Source organism: Artemia franciscana, chromosome 12 (assembly GCF_032884065.1).
Source record: "Artemia franciscana chromosome 12, ASM3288406v1, whole genome shotgun sequence".
NCBI lineage: Eukaryota > Metazoa > Arthropoda > Branchiopoda > Anostraca > Artemiidae > Artemia > Artemia franciscana.
In genome coordinates this window covers 24,074,094-24,088,115 of record NC_088874.1, presented here as the reverse complement: position 1 = coordinate 24,088,115, position 14,022 = coordinate 24,074,094, and the positions used below count along the sequence as shown (strand labels likewise).

Sequence of the window (14,022 nt, the reverse complement as noted above, 5' to 3'; positions counted from 1 at the left end):
TAGCATAGTGTGTTCATGTTGTCCCTGTATTGGAAATAGAAACTTGTGTATTTTTACTAGTAAAATTCTAGATAAGGGGCTTCTATTGATCTCAGAACATAATTGATTTATGTAAAGAAACACCTGGGAATGGATGTAGAACCTTATTGACTTCCTGGGCAGTTATTTTGAAATGCTTATATCAACTCCTTTCCACTATAAAATACAGGCTAATGACCCTTTAAAATATTGTTATTATAAAGGTAAAATCTTGCCAAATAAACCTACTGCCCAAAACATTGTTTTGAGCATTATACTTTTCCTTTGTCCTGAGTCATGAAGTCTTATATGTTTATAAATCTATATTTGAAATGTAGCCTATGAAAATCCCTTGAAATGACTTAAGACTCCAATGAAAATTGGATTTTTTAAAAATAGAGCTAGCCTAGGCTACAAAAAAGAGACCAAAGAACAAAATTAAGTTAGAAAGCCTATTCCATCTTGCAAGTCCATGATTCTTAATTCAGGATATAGGCCTATGCTCTATCTGTGGGACTTGGTAATACTTTGGTAAGTCAAGGACAGGATTTGCACTTAATGTCTGACTATAAGAGTCTTCATTAGCAAAAGCATTTTTGTGTGAAAGGTGTTATACTCAAGTGCTTCTAAAGAACAAAAACAATATGTTATAATATTAGTCTATAATGATATTATACATTATAAAAGAAGCTGTAGGCTATTCAGACAATATTTTTCATTAGTATAAAATATACCTAGAGGATAGACCCAAAGAATACCAAGTTAATGGCCTTTTAAGCTTCTTTCAGGTGAACAAATGTAAAATATTTAACAAGAAAATTCAAACATCACAAGGGTGGATCACAATTTTAGAAATGCCAAGGTGATGCTTGGCCCAAAAATGGTTGGGAACCACTGTTAAAGTCTTGGAAATTTTAATAAAGTAAAGATAGTAGCTTGATAAAAGCTTCACAGAGTATATTTAAGACCCTGGATTCATTCCTGGAAGTTGTTTAGCCTAGGCTGCCTGAAAACTAATTTGCAAGATGGCAAGAAACCTTTAAACTAGAACTTTACAATTTTACCACAAATGACAATGTCAAAATAAACATTGAGATCAGTATCTATACAGTATCTAACATTGAGATGTAAATTTATTGTAAATAAACATTGAGGCCAGAAGGTTAATCAAGACAAAAAAAAATGTCTTGGTCTTGGCTTATTTATTATTCTAGAAGAGGTTGTTCAAAAGATTGTCACCCAGAATGATTAAGATTGCATATATTTGAGTTTAAGCAATTTCAAGCCTATGTTTACTGATGTCTTATATTGTGGCTGCTTTACATTAGACCAACAGGCATTAAGCTAATTGCAAAATTAGCCTAGGCTATGGCTGCTTATAATTTACACGCTTGTAATATTTTGTTCATCGGTTTACCTGGGAACAAGAGTGAAAGATAAGTTGTCCTTTCTGTAAAGACCTAAACTAAATAGCTTTGATATTTGTGAGCCAAAACTAGGCCCATTCCCCAAAATTTGATTCTAAATAGGCCTATTGTACTAAATCAATTAAAATAACAAATGAGTCTAATTTTTCAAGTCTAACTGTTACCCAGATAATGAAAACTATATGTAACTTCAGCACAATTCATTCACGTTAAAAATAAACAAACCTACCCGCCATTTCTGCGGAGTTGTTGCAGTTTTGTTGTTCTTTTTTAATGAAACAAAAGCTGTACAGAAATTAGAAAAGAAGATCCTTTACAACGACAGTCGAAATTTAGCCAAAGCTCGAAGTTATAAAATATCAAAAATAATTTGAATCATTAGGGAAATAAAATTCCTATCCTATTCACTAAGCACATATAAAGAACCATAGAATGAAAAAGTTGAGTGAAATGATGTCAATATTTTCCAGTTTAGCTTCTAACTATAACTTTGTTTTAATATTTTATTAATGTTATAATTATTTATTTTCCACACTTTCAGTTAAGGGATGTGGACGTACAAGTGTTACACAGGGGATCTAATCGCACAATGGTTTCAGATAGTGAAGAGGAGGAAAATATAGATTGGTGGATATTAACTGCTGAAACCTTCTGATTTCTCACAAGTATAATTTCCACCTCTACTTCAAGTCTACTTGGCATTGAAGTTCATTGATAAAGAGAACACCAAGTAGCTATTGTTTCGGCACTTTATCGGGGGACTGCCATCTAACACAATTTCTGCTCGGTTATATCCTCGTACGTACACTCTTACTGCAACCCTGATCGCCTAGTGTAGCAGTCAGAAGTACTACTACTACTACTAACAACTCAATACAGCACCAAGCAGCCTAAGGCCAACACAGCTGCGCACACTTCTTCTCAATCCAAATCTAAGCAGAACCTACCTCTTTACACCCTCCCAGGAAGTTACTATTTCCTTTGAATCTTTCTTTATGACACAAATCTTCATCCGGTTTTGGGAGCGCCCATGCTTAAGAGCCATATTTGACCTCTGTCATCACTATAGCTTCCAATATTCTAATCTTACTCTGCAGACTTATTCTTCCACACTTTTCTTAACTATGAAAAAAACCCTATCTTGGCTATTTTACTTTTAACATCTTGCACCCTAAACTCGCAAAACCTATAAAAATTCATTCAGTTTGCTCACACTTTCATCTAGGATGCTTAAATTATCAGCATAATCAAAGTCCAGGTACTCCAGGAGAGTTTTTCTCCTCATTTAATTACGTGGTGTCTCATTGCTTTTCCTGTGGTCCTTAGGACAAATGATCAAAATGATCCATAGAAAGGGTTATAGGACATAACCCTGATTTAATACAAAGTAGCTGCTAACGTCATTTCCTACCTTAACCGCAGCAGTTTTATTCTCGTACATGGCACTAATCACTTTCATGGATTTCTCTAATATACGATACAAGGATACGACCTTTGCTAAAGCTCTTCTAGCAACAGAATCGAACTCTTGCTCATAATCTATAAAACTGAGGATCAATGGTGTTTTAAAACTCAGGCACCTCTCAAATTTTAACCAAAGAGTGAAAATTTGGTCGACACATCCTCTACCTTTTCTGACAACGCACTTTTCTTCTTTTAAAACTTTGTGTACAGCATCTCTCAGTCTAAAAAGTATCATATTATTTAGCGATATGCTACCTACAGGGACCAGTCTAATGCCTTGATAATTATCACACTCACTCTTATCACCTTTTTGTACAGTGGTTTAATTAAGGTTCTCCTAAAATCGCTAGGTACTTACCGTTTTTCATAAAACCATATTCATAATCTTCAGCAACTTATTTTTAACCTCAGAGCCACCAAGTTTAAGAAACTCATTTGCCATATTATCAGCACCTGCAGCCTTATTATTTTTTAATCCTTTTAGTACTGTCGCTAACTTTTCCTCATAAAACAAATCTTCCTTCACATCCGAGGTATCAAATACAACGGTGACTTACGATATATTTTTTCACTATTTTCTATTTCTAGCAGATTTATTTGTAGGGAAAGTGAAGCTTTGACGGGGTCTTTACTCTCATGGACGTTACTATAGAGTGCTTTTAGTGGGTAGGCCCATTGAGACCTATGCAAATCGTGCAGTAACTTAGAACAATTTCAAGGAGACGGGTAAAAATTCCCAGCACTTCCCATTTAATTCCCTTTTAAATAATCTAGAACTGAGCATTCCCAGAAAAACTCTTCGTACTTGTCACCGGCAAGGTTATTTGATTCCCAGGCACGTGTAAAGCGTTTTTCTAGATGTGCTTTAATAGAAATTTACAATAAATGAGGAGACCACTTAATGATCTAAAAATGTGTCAAAATTAGTATAAACCACTAAGTTGAAACAAATATATGTTTTGGAGCTTAAGCAAGAAATTGTATTCAGGTCAGCAAAACTACTTTTGATTTAAAAACTGGGTAAAACTAAAGCTGAAGACAGATTTCATGAATGTCACTATTTTGACAGCCAAAGCAAAAGTTAAACTTTATTTCATGATCATGACCAAACGAGATATTTATTGACATGTTTTTATTTATGCAAAAAAGTGGCAATCAATATATATATATATATATATATATATATATATATATATATATATATATATATATATATATATATATATATATATATATATATATATATATATATATATTCTGTAGAAAAAAGACATTTGCATTTTTAGTGGCTCACATAACTTTTAATTATTTGATAAAATTGAACCTAAATGGTATGCCTTACGGTGCCTCATAATAAACGAAGCATTGGTTCCCAGGAATACTGAACCAAATCCCTAGTGGGATATTTGTTAATAGTTTACTAGCTATCATATTTTAACGTTTATTCTTTCATTGTTTACTAATTGATTTAATGGTTTATGTTTAACCATAAGTTTTAATTTTTTAATTATTATTTTAACCATATTAAGTCTGCATTTAAACCTTGCTTTGACATTCTAAAGGTATGGCTTTTCATAACAATTAATTTGTACACTTTCTCAGAGAGGGCCTGGAGTACTATTCACCCAAACACAAGCTTTTTTTAGAGGTAGATTGTTTTTTAACAGCTATGATTAGACAACCTTCGAAAATTTCAGAGACTATGATTGGCTGTTCTATGAAATCCGGCCCTCTTGCTGGCAGGGTGAATAATGTCAATCAAGATGAGGCTTTTTTCAATTTATGACTGTATTGATTTTTTGTTCCCAAAACTCTGATTAATAAATTAATCAAGAGGAACCATTTGTCTAGGACAAGGCCTATTTTTCATTCTAGAAAAGGTCTTGCAAAAGACTGTTACCCAAAATAATTAAGAGTGAACATATTTTGAGTTTAAATAGTTCTAAGCCTGTGTTTAATGATGCGAGTTCAGGGTGCTAAAATAGGCTTGAAAATTAATGTTAAGAAGACTAAGTCACTAAGGCTAGGAATAAGTGAAGATGAACAGGTAACATTAGGTAACGAAAAAATTAATCCGGTTGGGAGCTTCAGTTACCTTGGTTGTATTATTAGTAAAGATGGTGGGAGCAGTGAGGATGTTAAAAGTAGAATAGCTAAGGCCTAGGGTGTTTTTCCACAGTTAAAAAAAGTTTGGAAGAAAAGAAAAATAAGTCTGCAAACCAAGATTAGAATATTGGAAGCTACAGTGATGACAGTAGCCAAATATGGCTCTGAAGCATAGGCGCTCCAAAAAGCAGATGAAAATTTACTAGATGTTTTCCAGAGAAGTTGCTGACGGATTGTTCTGGTTACCCGGCAGACTGACCGTATTTCAAACAGTAGGTTGTACGAAAAATGTGGTCCAATTCCGCTTTCTAGGGCTATTGAAAGGATGAGATGGCTAGGCCACGTTCTACGGATGAAGGATGACAGATTACCGAAGATTGTCCTTTTTGGTCAACCGTCTGGGGCTACACGGAAAGCAGGTCGTCCTTGTCTGGGTTGGAAGGATGTCATAAATAAAGATTTAAAGGAAATGGGAACTTCCTGGGAGGGTGTAAAAAGGGAGGCTTTAAATTGATTAGGTTGGAGGAGAAGCGTGCGTAGCTGTGTTGGGCTCAGGCGGCTTGGTGCTGCAGTGAGTTATTAGTAGTAGTAGTAGTAGTAGTAGTTTAATGATGTCTTATAGTGTAGCCTATACTGCTGCTTTACATTAGATAAGCAGGCATTAGGCTAATAGCAAAATTAGCCTAGGCTAGGGATGCTTATAATTTACAGGCTCGTAAAATTTCGTTCATTGGTTCATTTGGGAACAAGAATAAAACATAAGTAGTACTTTTTGCAAAGTCCTAGGCTACATAGCTTTGAGATTTTTAAGCCAAAATTTAGGCCCATTCGCCAGAATTCGATTCTAAATATTGCACTAAATCTATTAAAAATATAATAGGATGCAGTGGAGGGATTTTTTTTTCACATGGAATCATGATAAATAGAAAGGAGCAAAAACTAAATAAGTCAAACAGAAACCATTGTTATTGAACTAAACTATTAGTAAAGTTAAAATTTATTTTTAAAAGTTAAAATTAGCCCATTAAGGGATCCAAAGTTTTAAAAGAGCTAGTGGAGCCAGAATAGCTTTCAACTTCTCAGCCTTTGGGATTACATTGAAAATAGTTTTTATGCTCACAATTGAACGGTGTTACTTCAAGTATAGCCAATGTGCATTTTTATTATCACTTTAGTTTGGCTATTTTAAAAGGACCTTTATGTTTTACCTTGAATCGCATTTACAGCGAGATAAGGTGGACTGCATCCTCCTGTAGAACATCTCGCTGTTGAATTGAGGAGGTGACACAATTAGTGGTGTGATGGGGTGTGGTGTACCACTGGTACTTCCCACTGGTACTTCCATTCCGCGTTATTCCTTTTAGTAAGACTTTTCCTTTTATCCTATTCTATTCAGAAATAAAGAAAACATGAAAACTAGTCTTTTGGCCAATTTTGGTGCCTAGTTTCAGGGGATCCATGTACCCAACCTATTATTTTGTACATTGGGGTGCCCTTGGCCTATGGAACTACATTCAAAAAAAAGTGCATCCAAATCTTTTTGAATTAAGGTCATCAGCTTGTCTTTCCTGTTTTTCTAAGTTATATGTATATTAAGTATACTAAATTTTGCTTCACAGTTTATCTTCTAAAGTTCAAGATCCAGAAATTTAAGTGCATTTTCATTTTCTTTTCTCAACAATATGCTCATTTAAGTTTGCTTTGAAAAACACCAGAAAAATAAAGTATACGCTAGAGCATTTTTTCACCCATAGTAGAAAATAAAGTAATACCTGTTTCAAACCTAAAACAGAAGTCTGCATTTCTCTTTAGATCTTTGAAGGAGGGTAAAACGGGCTAGTGCTGCCTCTTGCATGGATCTGATTATGCTCTTCTTAGTTATTAATATTTCTCCTGGACTTGCACACTCTAATGCATTCTAAAATTTCTAAGCATATTTTGGAGAAAATACATGAAAAGAAAACAGCTTTGATGTCTTAATAGCTAGATATAAAATTTCAGACAGAAAGTAATTATTCATCATGACAAGATTGTCATGAAAATTGGCAATTTCCATGTACACTTCATGCGATGTCCATAAATGTGAACAGGCCTTACAAAGAAAATTAGAGGAAAATTCTACTTGGGCAGATTACAAAACCTTGGAAATTGACACAATAATGACGCTTGTATGTCTTTGCAACAAGTTCTCTTTATATTTTAGGTTTCGAGAAAAAATTTTCCTTCAGGTCAAGGGCCTGCCCATGGGCACTGTTTTGTCTCCTTTTTTGGCAAATTTTTACATGGATTTCATAGAACAGTCTGCTTTGAATAGTTTCCCCTTAAAACACTCTCTCTGGTTTCGTTTCGTTGATGATATTCTTGCTGTTTGGGAACATGGTCAGAACTCTCTAAAAGTTTTTTTGGCACATTTGAATTCTTTTGATTCGAATCTTCAATTTACAATAGAACTGGAAGATTAGGGAAAGCTCCCTTTCTTGGATGTTTTAATTATAAAAAATATTCCTATCCTGGATTTTTCTATATATAGAAAGCCAACCCATAATGATCGGTATCTACATTTCTCGTCAAATCACCCTCCTTGTGTAAAAAGAGGGGTAGTAATTTCTTTAGTCGACAGGGTTCTAAAAATATGTTCACGTAATCATGTAAAATCCGAGTTAGACTATGTTAAAGACATTCTATTCTGCAATGGCTACCCAATCAACCTCATTGAAAATATAATAGATAGACGATTAAAAAAGATTAAACAGGAAAACAGGAAGCCCGTCCCCCTTGATTCAGGTACACTGGCAATTGAGAAAAAATCTTTCACTACATTACCATACGTCTCAAAACTCAGCGACAAACTTGGAAAAATCTTAAAAAGACATAATCTCTCTGTTTGTTTTAAAACTGAAAAAAAAGTTGAACATTTTTTCAACTCGGGAAAGGATAAAACGGACCCTATACTAGGTAGTGGTGTCTACAGAGTCCCCTGTTCATGTGTAAAATTTTACATTGGAAGGACCAATCGACAACTAGGGGAACGATTGCAAGAACACAAAATTTCAATAGATAAGTTCCTGAGATTGGAAAATAAAAATGACAACTTTGATTCAGCTCTGGCCCAGCATATATACGAAAATCCTGCCCATTTAGTTCTTTTTGAGGAGGCAACTTTAATATCTACTGTAAATGGTCTACCGCAATCTTTTAAAGAGGCTATTGAGATAAAAAAACATATAAATAGAAATTTGGCTATAAATAGAGACACGGGAGATATTTCCTTAAGCCCAATTTATAATAATTTAATATTAAAAGACTCTATGAATATTTCCGCTCAGTCTAATTTAAGACAACCTGTCCGCATATCTAATGAAAACCGAAATTGTAGACAGGCGAAATCTGTTGCAAGGCAAAGGATACTTATTCAATCTAATTGGTAACTTCTCTTTCATTGATTTAAACTTGGTTTTTTGTTGGTTGAGTCAGTATCTGTCTTCCTCTCGTGTAGTTCACTTATAAAGGTTAGATTTTGCTGTTTTTTTCTTTGTTTTCTTTGAGCACTGAGGACGACTTGGCGGAGGTCCTTGTCGAAATATTTGCTTTGTTTTTCATATTTAGCTACTGGCTGATAAAATCCTCGTTTTTTTACCTATTTGTTTTTTTTTTCATTTTTTATTCCCTTTCTTTGTTTTCATACGTTAAAGAAACTTAAAGTGTTTTGTGTAGCAGTACGAAGTTGTCATACGTAGTCAAAACTTCAGATAAAAGAGGTTTTGCAGGATTTTTTTTTTTTTTTAATAGTGGAATTATTTAGCCAACCTTGGAAACAGAAAGTAAGAAAAGTCGCAAAATTTCACAAAGATAGCAAATTAAAGCAGGAAACGTAGAAAAGTTACTAAATTATTCATCATCAATCTTCTGAGGGCTCATTGTCAAAAGTAAATAAAACCTCCATTAAAAAAGCCCTTTAAATATTAAATTGTACAGTTATGTAAGAATAAATCTAACACAAGAAAAATCTAACACAATCGAGAGCCAAATCTGCTGTCGTTCATTTTTTTTTATAAGAAGGCTATTTAATAAATAATAGATTTAGAAGAATGCTGCACTGCTTTTAAACTGTATCTTCAGTTTTAGTCCAATGCTTGCACAGTTAAATTTTAAGCAAGTTAAAGAATAATGCCAGAGATTATACTTCCAAAAATTTTATTATTTGTGCGACCATAACACTCATTTTTACAATCCTAATATAATCCTAATATGTAATTCCTCTATATAAAATAAAATATAAAATAAATACATAGCACAAATATTCATAATCAAAATCTTGCAAAATGATTTTAGCAGTAATTTTGTTAAAGATAAATATCTTACGTCAAAATTATGGATGACAAAGAAAAAAATAAATTGAAGAGTGTAATGTCCATTGTAATTCGAAGATTAATCCAAAGCGAACCTATATATGTACCTTTTGATGTTCTTCTTTGAAAATATTCCTATTTTCCAAGATTGAATTTTATTTGTTGGAGGAGAAACATAACTCATGCAGAGAAAGTGAAAATTTCCCGGTACAGTCCATCTTGTACAAGCAGGGGTTAAATTACACGCACACCATTTTAGCTATTAAGGCTCATGCTTACGCTTTTATTTCAAGGTCACTTCGGTAAATAGCGTCTGGAAAAAAAAGTTTTCAGCCAGAAGATTTTAATTCAATTGTCTTGATCCGGAACAAATCTCTAGAAAAAATTTTTACTATTGCCACGGGTTCAGAAAATATTAAAAAAGCCTAAATATTTTTTAAACATGTACTTTTGAGTAGGCTTACATATTATATGCCAAAGACCATTCACATGTTTGGGGACCAGAAAGAGCCCTCTGGGTTCTTAAGTTTATTGAAACCCATTATCCTAAGCAGTATTAACTACGACACTAAGTAAAGTTACCAACATAAAGCATTTTAAGAAGAAAATATTAACTTAGTTTTATAACGGAATACTCACTTAAACAATATAAATTGACTATATAATCAATATGGTTCCTTGTGACGATTATTTGATGTGAAAATTTCTTTTTGGATTATTTTGAATGCACGTGTCGTATAATTCCGCAAGGAATAGACCAGAACAAGTGGGTGACATAAAACTTTTATTGATGCGCTGGATTCGGGATCCTTTGTCTGAGAGGACGCGGTTTCGAATCCCGGTGTACCCAATTCTTCAGTTGGGACGGGGGTCAGTGGCGTGACTCTGTAAGCTTAGCCAGAGTCGACCCAGCTCTAAATGGGTACCTGGAGAAATCTGGGGACGGTAAACAGGAAGGGTGTGCACAAGCACAGGATGGCTGGCCCCCAATCCCCCATTGCACTTCCTGGCTGAAAGGCCAAGAAACGGAGATCAGCACCGCCGGTAGGGACTGTAAAGTCTAATGCCGTATCCTTTACCTTTACCTTTACTTTGAGATTGATGTACTACTGGGATCTGTTTTAGAGCGGAATGTTTCGCCGGCTCAATTCAGCCTAATATTTGAATTGGGAGTTGTTGTTCGAATTGGCAATACTTTGCCAAAAGTCTAAATTATGTTCAACACAAAAATTTTCCTACAAAAAAGTTACTGACAGTTTAAAACCTCGAGGTCTTAGAAAACAAGAAAGTGCTTATTATCTGTTCTGGTGCGTTGCTATCAAGTAATTTTCAAATTTCATATTGGATGAAACTGCTCATTTTCTATCATAGGATAATTTATCCTACAGTAGGCTAGGCCTTAAAGACCTGTGATAGTGAATGACAACTTTTCTTTTTCTTATGGAGAAAATAGAGACGGATATTTGGGCAATCCCAATAAATCTTTAAGCAGTATAATGTAGCATAAGCAACATACCTAGTCTAGTCCAAATGAAAAATTAGGACATAGTGATGAAAGACTTCAAAGCCTAATAAGAGTAATTCCAAGACAGATAGTAACTGTGAGAGGCAAACCTTGTATAGTGTTTTCAGAATTGTATAAAATTTAAGGTCAAGCATAATCAAATAATTGCCATTTAGGCCTACATTTCTTCAGGGAAGCACATCAATGAATGAATATATAAATGTAAATCTTTCAGAGAAATAATGAAGGTAAGCAGCAATAGGAACAAATCAATGAAGTCAAATAGCAATATATAAATTTCACTCTTATTTGTAAAGCAGGCAGTAGCCTAGCTCAAAAGACAGCAAACAATAACAATCAAAAAGGACTTTAGCCTATAGGCCTATTCTAATGAGCTTAGCCTATCTAGAAGTTGCAGTAAAATTATAGCAAACCATATAACTGGCTTTTGTATAAAGTGAATCTAACACTTGATGCCTTTTTTATGCTATTTATGAATATAATAATTGCTTCTAGGCTACCTCAAATTCAGATTTAAGCACTTTTTGAGCTCTTAAAAATGACTTAAATATAGGGTATAGAAAAGGCTAAAAACATTTGTCTCTAACTCTAAAACATTGATTTCAAACTTACTGTTGCATTATAAATCTATTTTTTAATGTTATATAATCCACAAGCACTGATTTTCCAACATTAATTTGGATAAATTAATTTTACCAGTGTTATGGTGTTTTCTTCTTTGCACTGAGAAAATGTAGTATTATTTTATTGAAAACAGTGCAGAGAAATGTAGTATTATTTTGTTGGAAACAATGCATAACTTGTACTTTAATTGAAAATTTGTCATTTTTAAGAGCTTAAAAAGTGCTTAAATTTGAATTTGTGGTAGAAGTGACTATTATATCTATAAAGGACATGAAAAAAGCACCAAGTTATATGTTCACTTTATTGGTAAGTTAGTTATATGAACTGTCATAATTTTTTGAAAATTTGTCATTTTTAAGAGCAGAAAAAGTGCTTAAATATCAATTTAAGGCAGAAGCAATCATTATATTCATAAAGAGCATAAAAAAGGCATTGAATGGTATATTCCATTTATACAAAAGCCAGTTATATGGTTTGCTATAAATTTACCAAAGTTGCTTTTGTACTTCAAAAATCAAACTGAAGTACCAAAGGATGAAGATAGAGGATAATTTTGCACAATGTAGGATAGGACCTATTCCTAGGGGAATTCAAAAAGAGCTCTTCTAAAGATATAAATGTCAATCCTTATAACTTAGAATTTAGCTCATAGGCTACTTCTATATTGATCCAAATTATAAGGATAGCCAGAGCATTTATAGAAGAAGGATTTTTAAGTGCCATTGTAGTTGTGTCCCTGTGCCCCACCTGTGAATATATATATATATATATATATATATATATATATATATATATATATATATATATATATATATATATATATATATATATATATATATATATATATATATATTATATACTATTAACATAATATAATAATTATCCATGGGAAAACAATCCATATTCAGATCTATACTGCATTTTTCTAACAATTGCCCTTGAGCTTTGTTGATGGTGATTGCTAATCAAACATTCCCTGTGTCCCCGTTGTCATTTATATATCCCCCTGTGCCCCCGGCGTCCCCGTTGTAGTTGTGTCCCTGTGTCCTGGTTGTCATTTATATTCCCTGTGTCCTGGTATCCCAGTCTGTAATTTCTCTTTGAGTGTCCTGGTTGTCATTTATATTCCCTCTGTCCCAGTCATCATTTGTGTCCTGGTTTGTAATTTCTCTTTGAGTGTCCCAGTTGTCATTTATATTCCCTGTGTCCCGGTCGTCATTTGTGTCCTGGTGTCCTGGTCTGTAGTGTCATCTTATAATGACATCATATACAAAGCCTTATATACTTATAATGATGTCAAATGCAAACCCACAAACAAACAAACATGCATATATATTACTTATTTATATATATATATAGATACAGTTTCCTTCTTAGTTTTTTATTCTTTTTTAGTTTTTTCTTTTCTTAGTTTTTTTTCTTTTTTAGTTTTTCTTTTTTTAGTTTCATCTTTTTATTTATTTGTTTTCTTCAATTTATCAATGTTCATTCTAACATTCACACTTGGAAAAATCTTTATGTGCCAAGCATGCTAAAGCTCCAACAATTTATAATAAACCTCAAATTTTGGGTATCTGTTTTAAGGTTTTCGAATTACTTTAATCTATTGTCAAAATATATTGAAATATTTGTGCAATTCCTAGTTTTTTTTTTAGTTTTTTAGCTTTTTTTAGTTTTTTATATAGATAGATGTGTAGCCTATACCATGCCCTTGGTCCTCATGAGTCTCTTGGCCTAGATCCCCTTAAGATATAGAATTCATAAAATTAAAACAAGTTCTATAAAAACCAGATACAGTAAACTGTGGTATTCTTTTAAAGCCCAAGAACAAGGTATATATTGCTTAAGAGTATTATGCAAAGAAAGAGAAGGAAGGAGTCATAAGGACACCTATCCTCCATAATTGTAACATTTTACAGTTACACACCTAATTGCCTATATTTCTTGCCTATATGCTGTAGATAAATTTTAAGAGAAGAATAGTATGGTTTTAGAAAGGTTAGAGGATGTGCCAACCAGATTTTCACTCTTAAATTAATAATTGAGAAGTGCCTGAATCATCAACTGCACCGTTTTACACAGCATTTAAAATTTTTAGCAAGCATTTAACTTGGCTGATAGTAGAGCTATATGAAAGATCCTATCCTTGTGTTGTACCAGGTAAATACATTAAAGTGATTAGTCCTATCTACAAGAATAATGCTGCTGCAGTTAAGGTAGAAAATGAGGTTAGCGGCTACTTTTGTATTAGACCAGGAGTTATGCAGGGTTGCTTGTTATCCCCATTTGTATGGATCATTTTGATGAATTCTGTCCTAAGGAGCACAGTAAAGACAATGGGAGAGCACAGAATCAAATGGACACAGACTCTCCTGGACTTAGATTATACTAATTACCTTAATTCACACTTCACAGCATATTAGTTGCAAGAACTGTGATGCTCCACAGTTGATAATGGCAATAGATCTGGTTGTTTTTTTAAGGTTAAGCAACACACCGTCAGGACCAG

General features: G+C 33.4%; 2 protein-coding genes across 4 annotated transcripts in view; one reads left to right on the top strand and one right to left on the bottom strand.

The window, feature by feature from the left end:
• LOC136033898 (serine/threonine-protein phosphatase 4 regulatory subunit 1-like) overlaps positions 1–1,739 on the bottom strand; it is a 146,633-nt gene extending 144,894 nt beyond the window's left edge. For 2 of the 3 annotated variants that reach the window (XM_065714894.1, XM_065714896.1), the window contains exon 1: positions 1,610–1,678. In XM_065714894.1, coding sequence (XP_065570966.1) covers positions 1,610–1,649 — 40 coding nt within the window. In that variant the 5' untranslated portion in view covers positions 1,650–1,678. Of the gene's footprint in view, positions 1–1,609 lie in introns of all 3 variants that reach the window. The other variant, XM_065714895.1, reaches the window with a different exon arrangement.
• An 8,820-nt stretch (positions 1,740–10,559) lies between these two features.
• Positions 10,560–14,022, top strand: part of LOC136033890 (uncharacterized) — a 48,749-nt gene continuing 45,286 nt past the window's right edge. The window contains exon 1 of the mRNA XM_065714877.1: positions 10,560–10,686. The gene's annotated coding sequence lies outside the window, so the exon portion shown is untranslated. The remainder of the gene's footprint in view (positions 10,687–14,022) is intronic.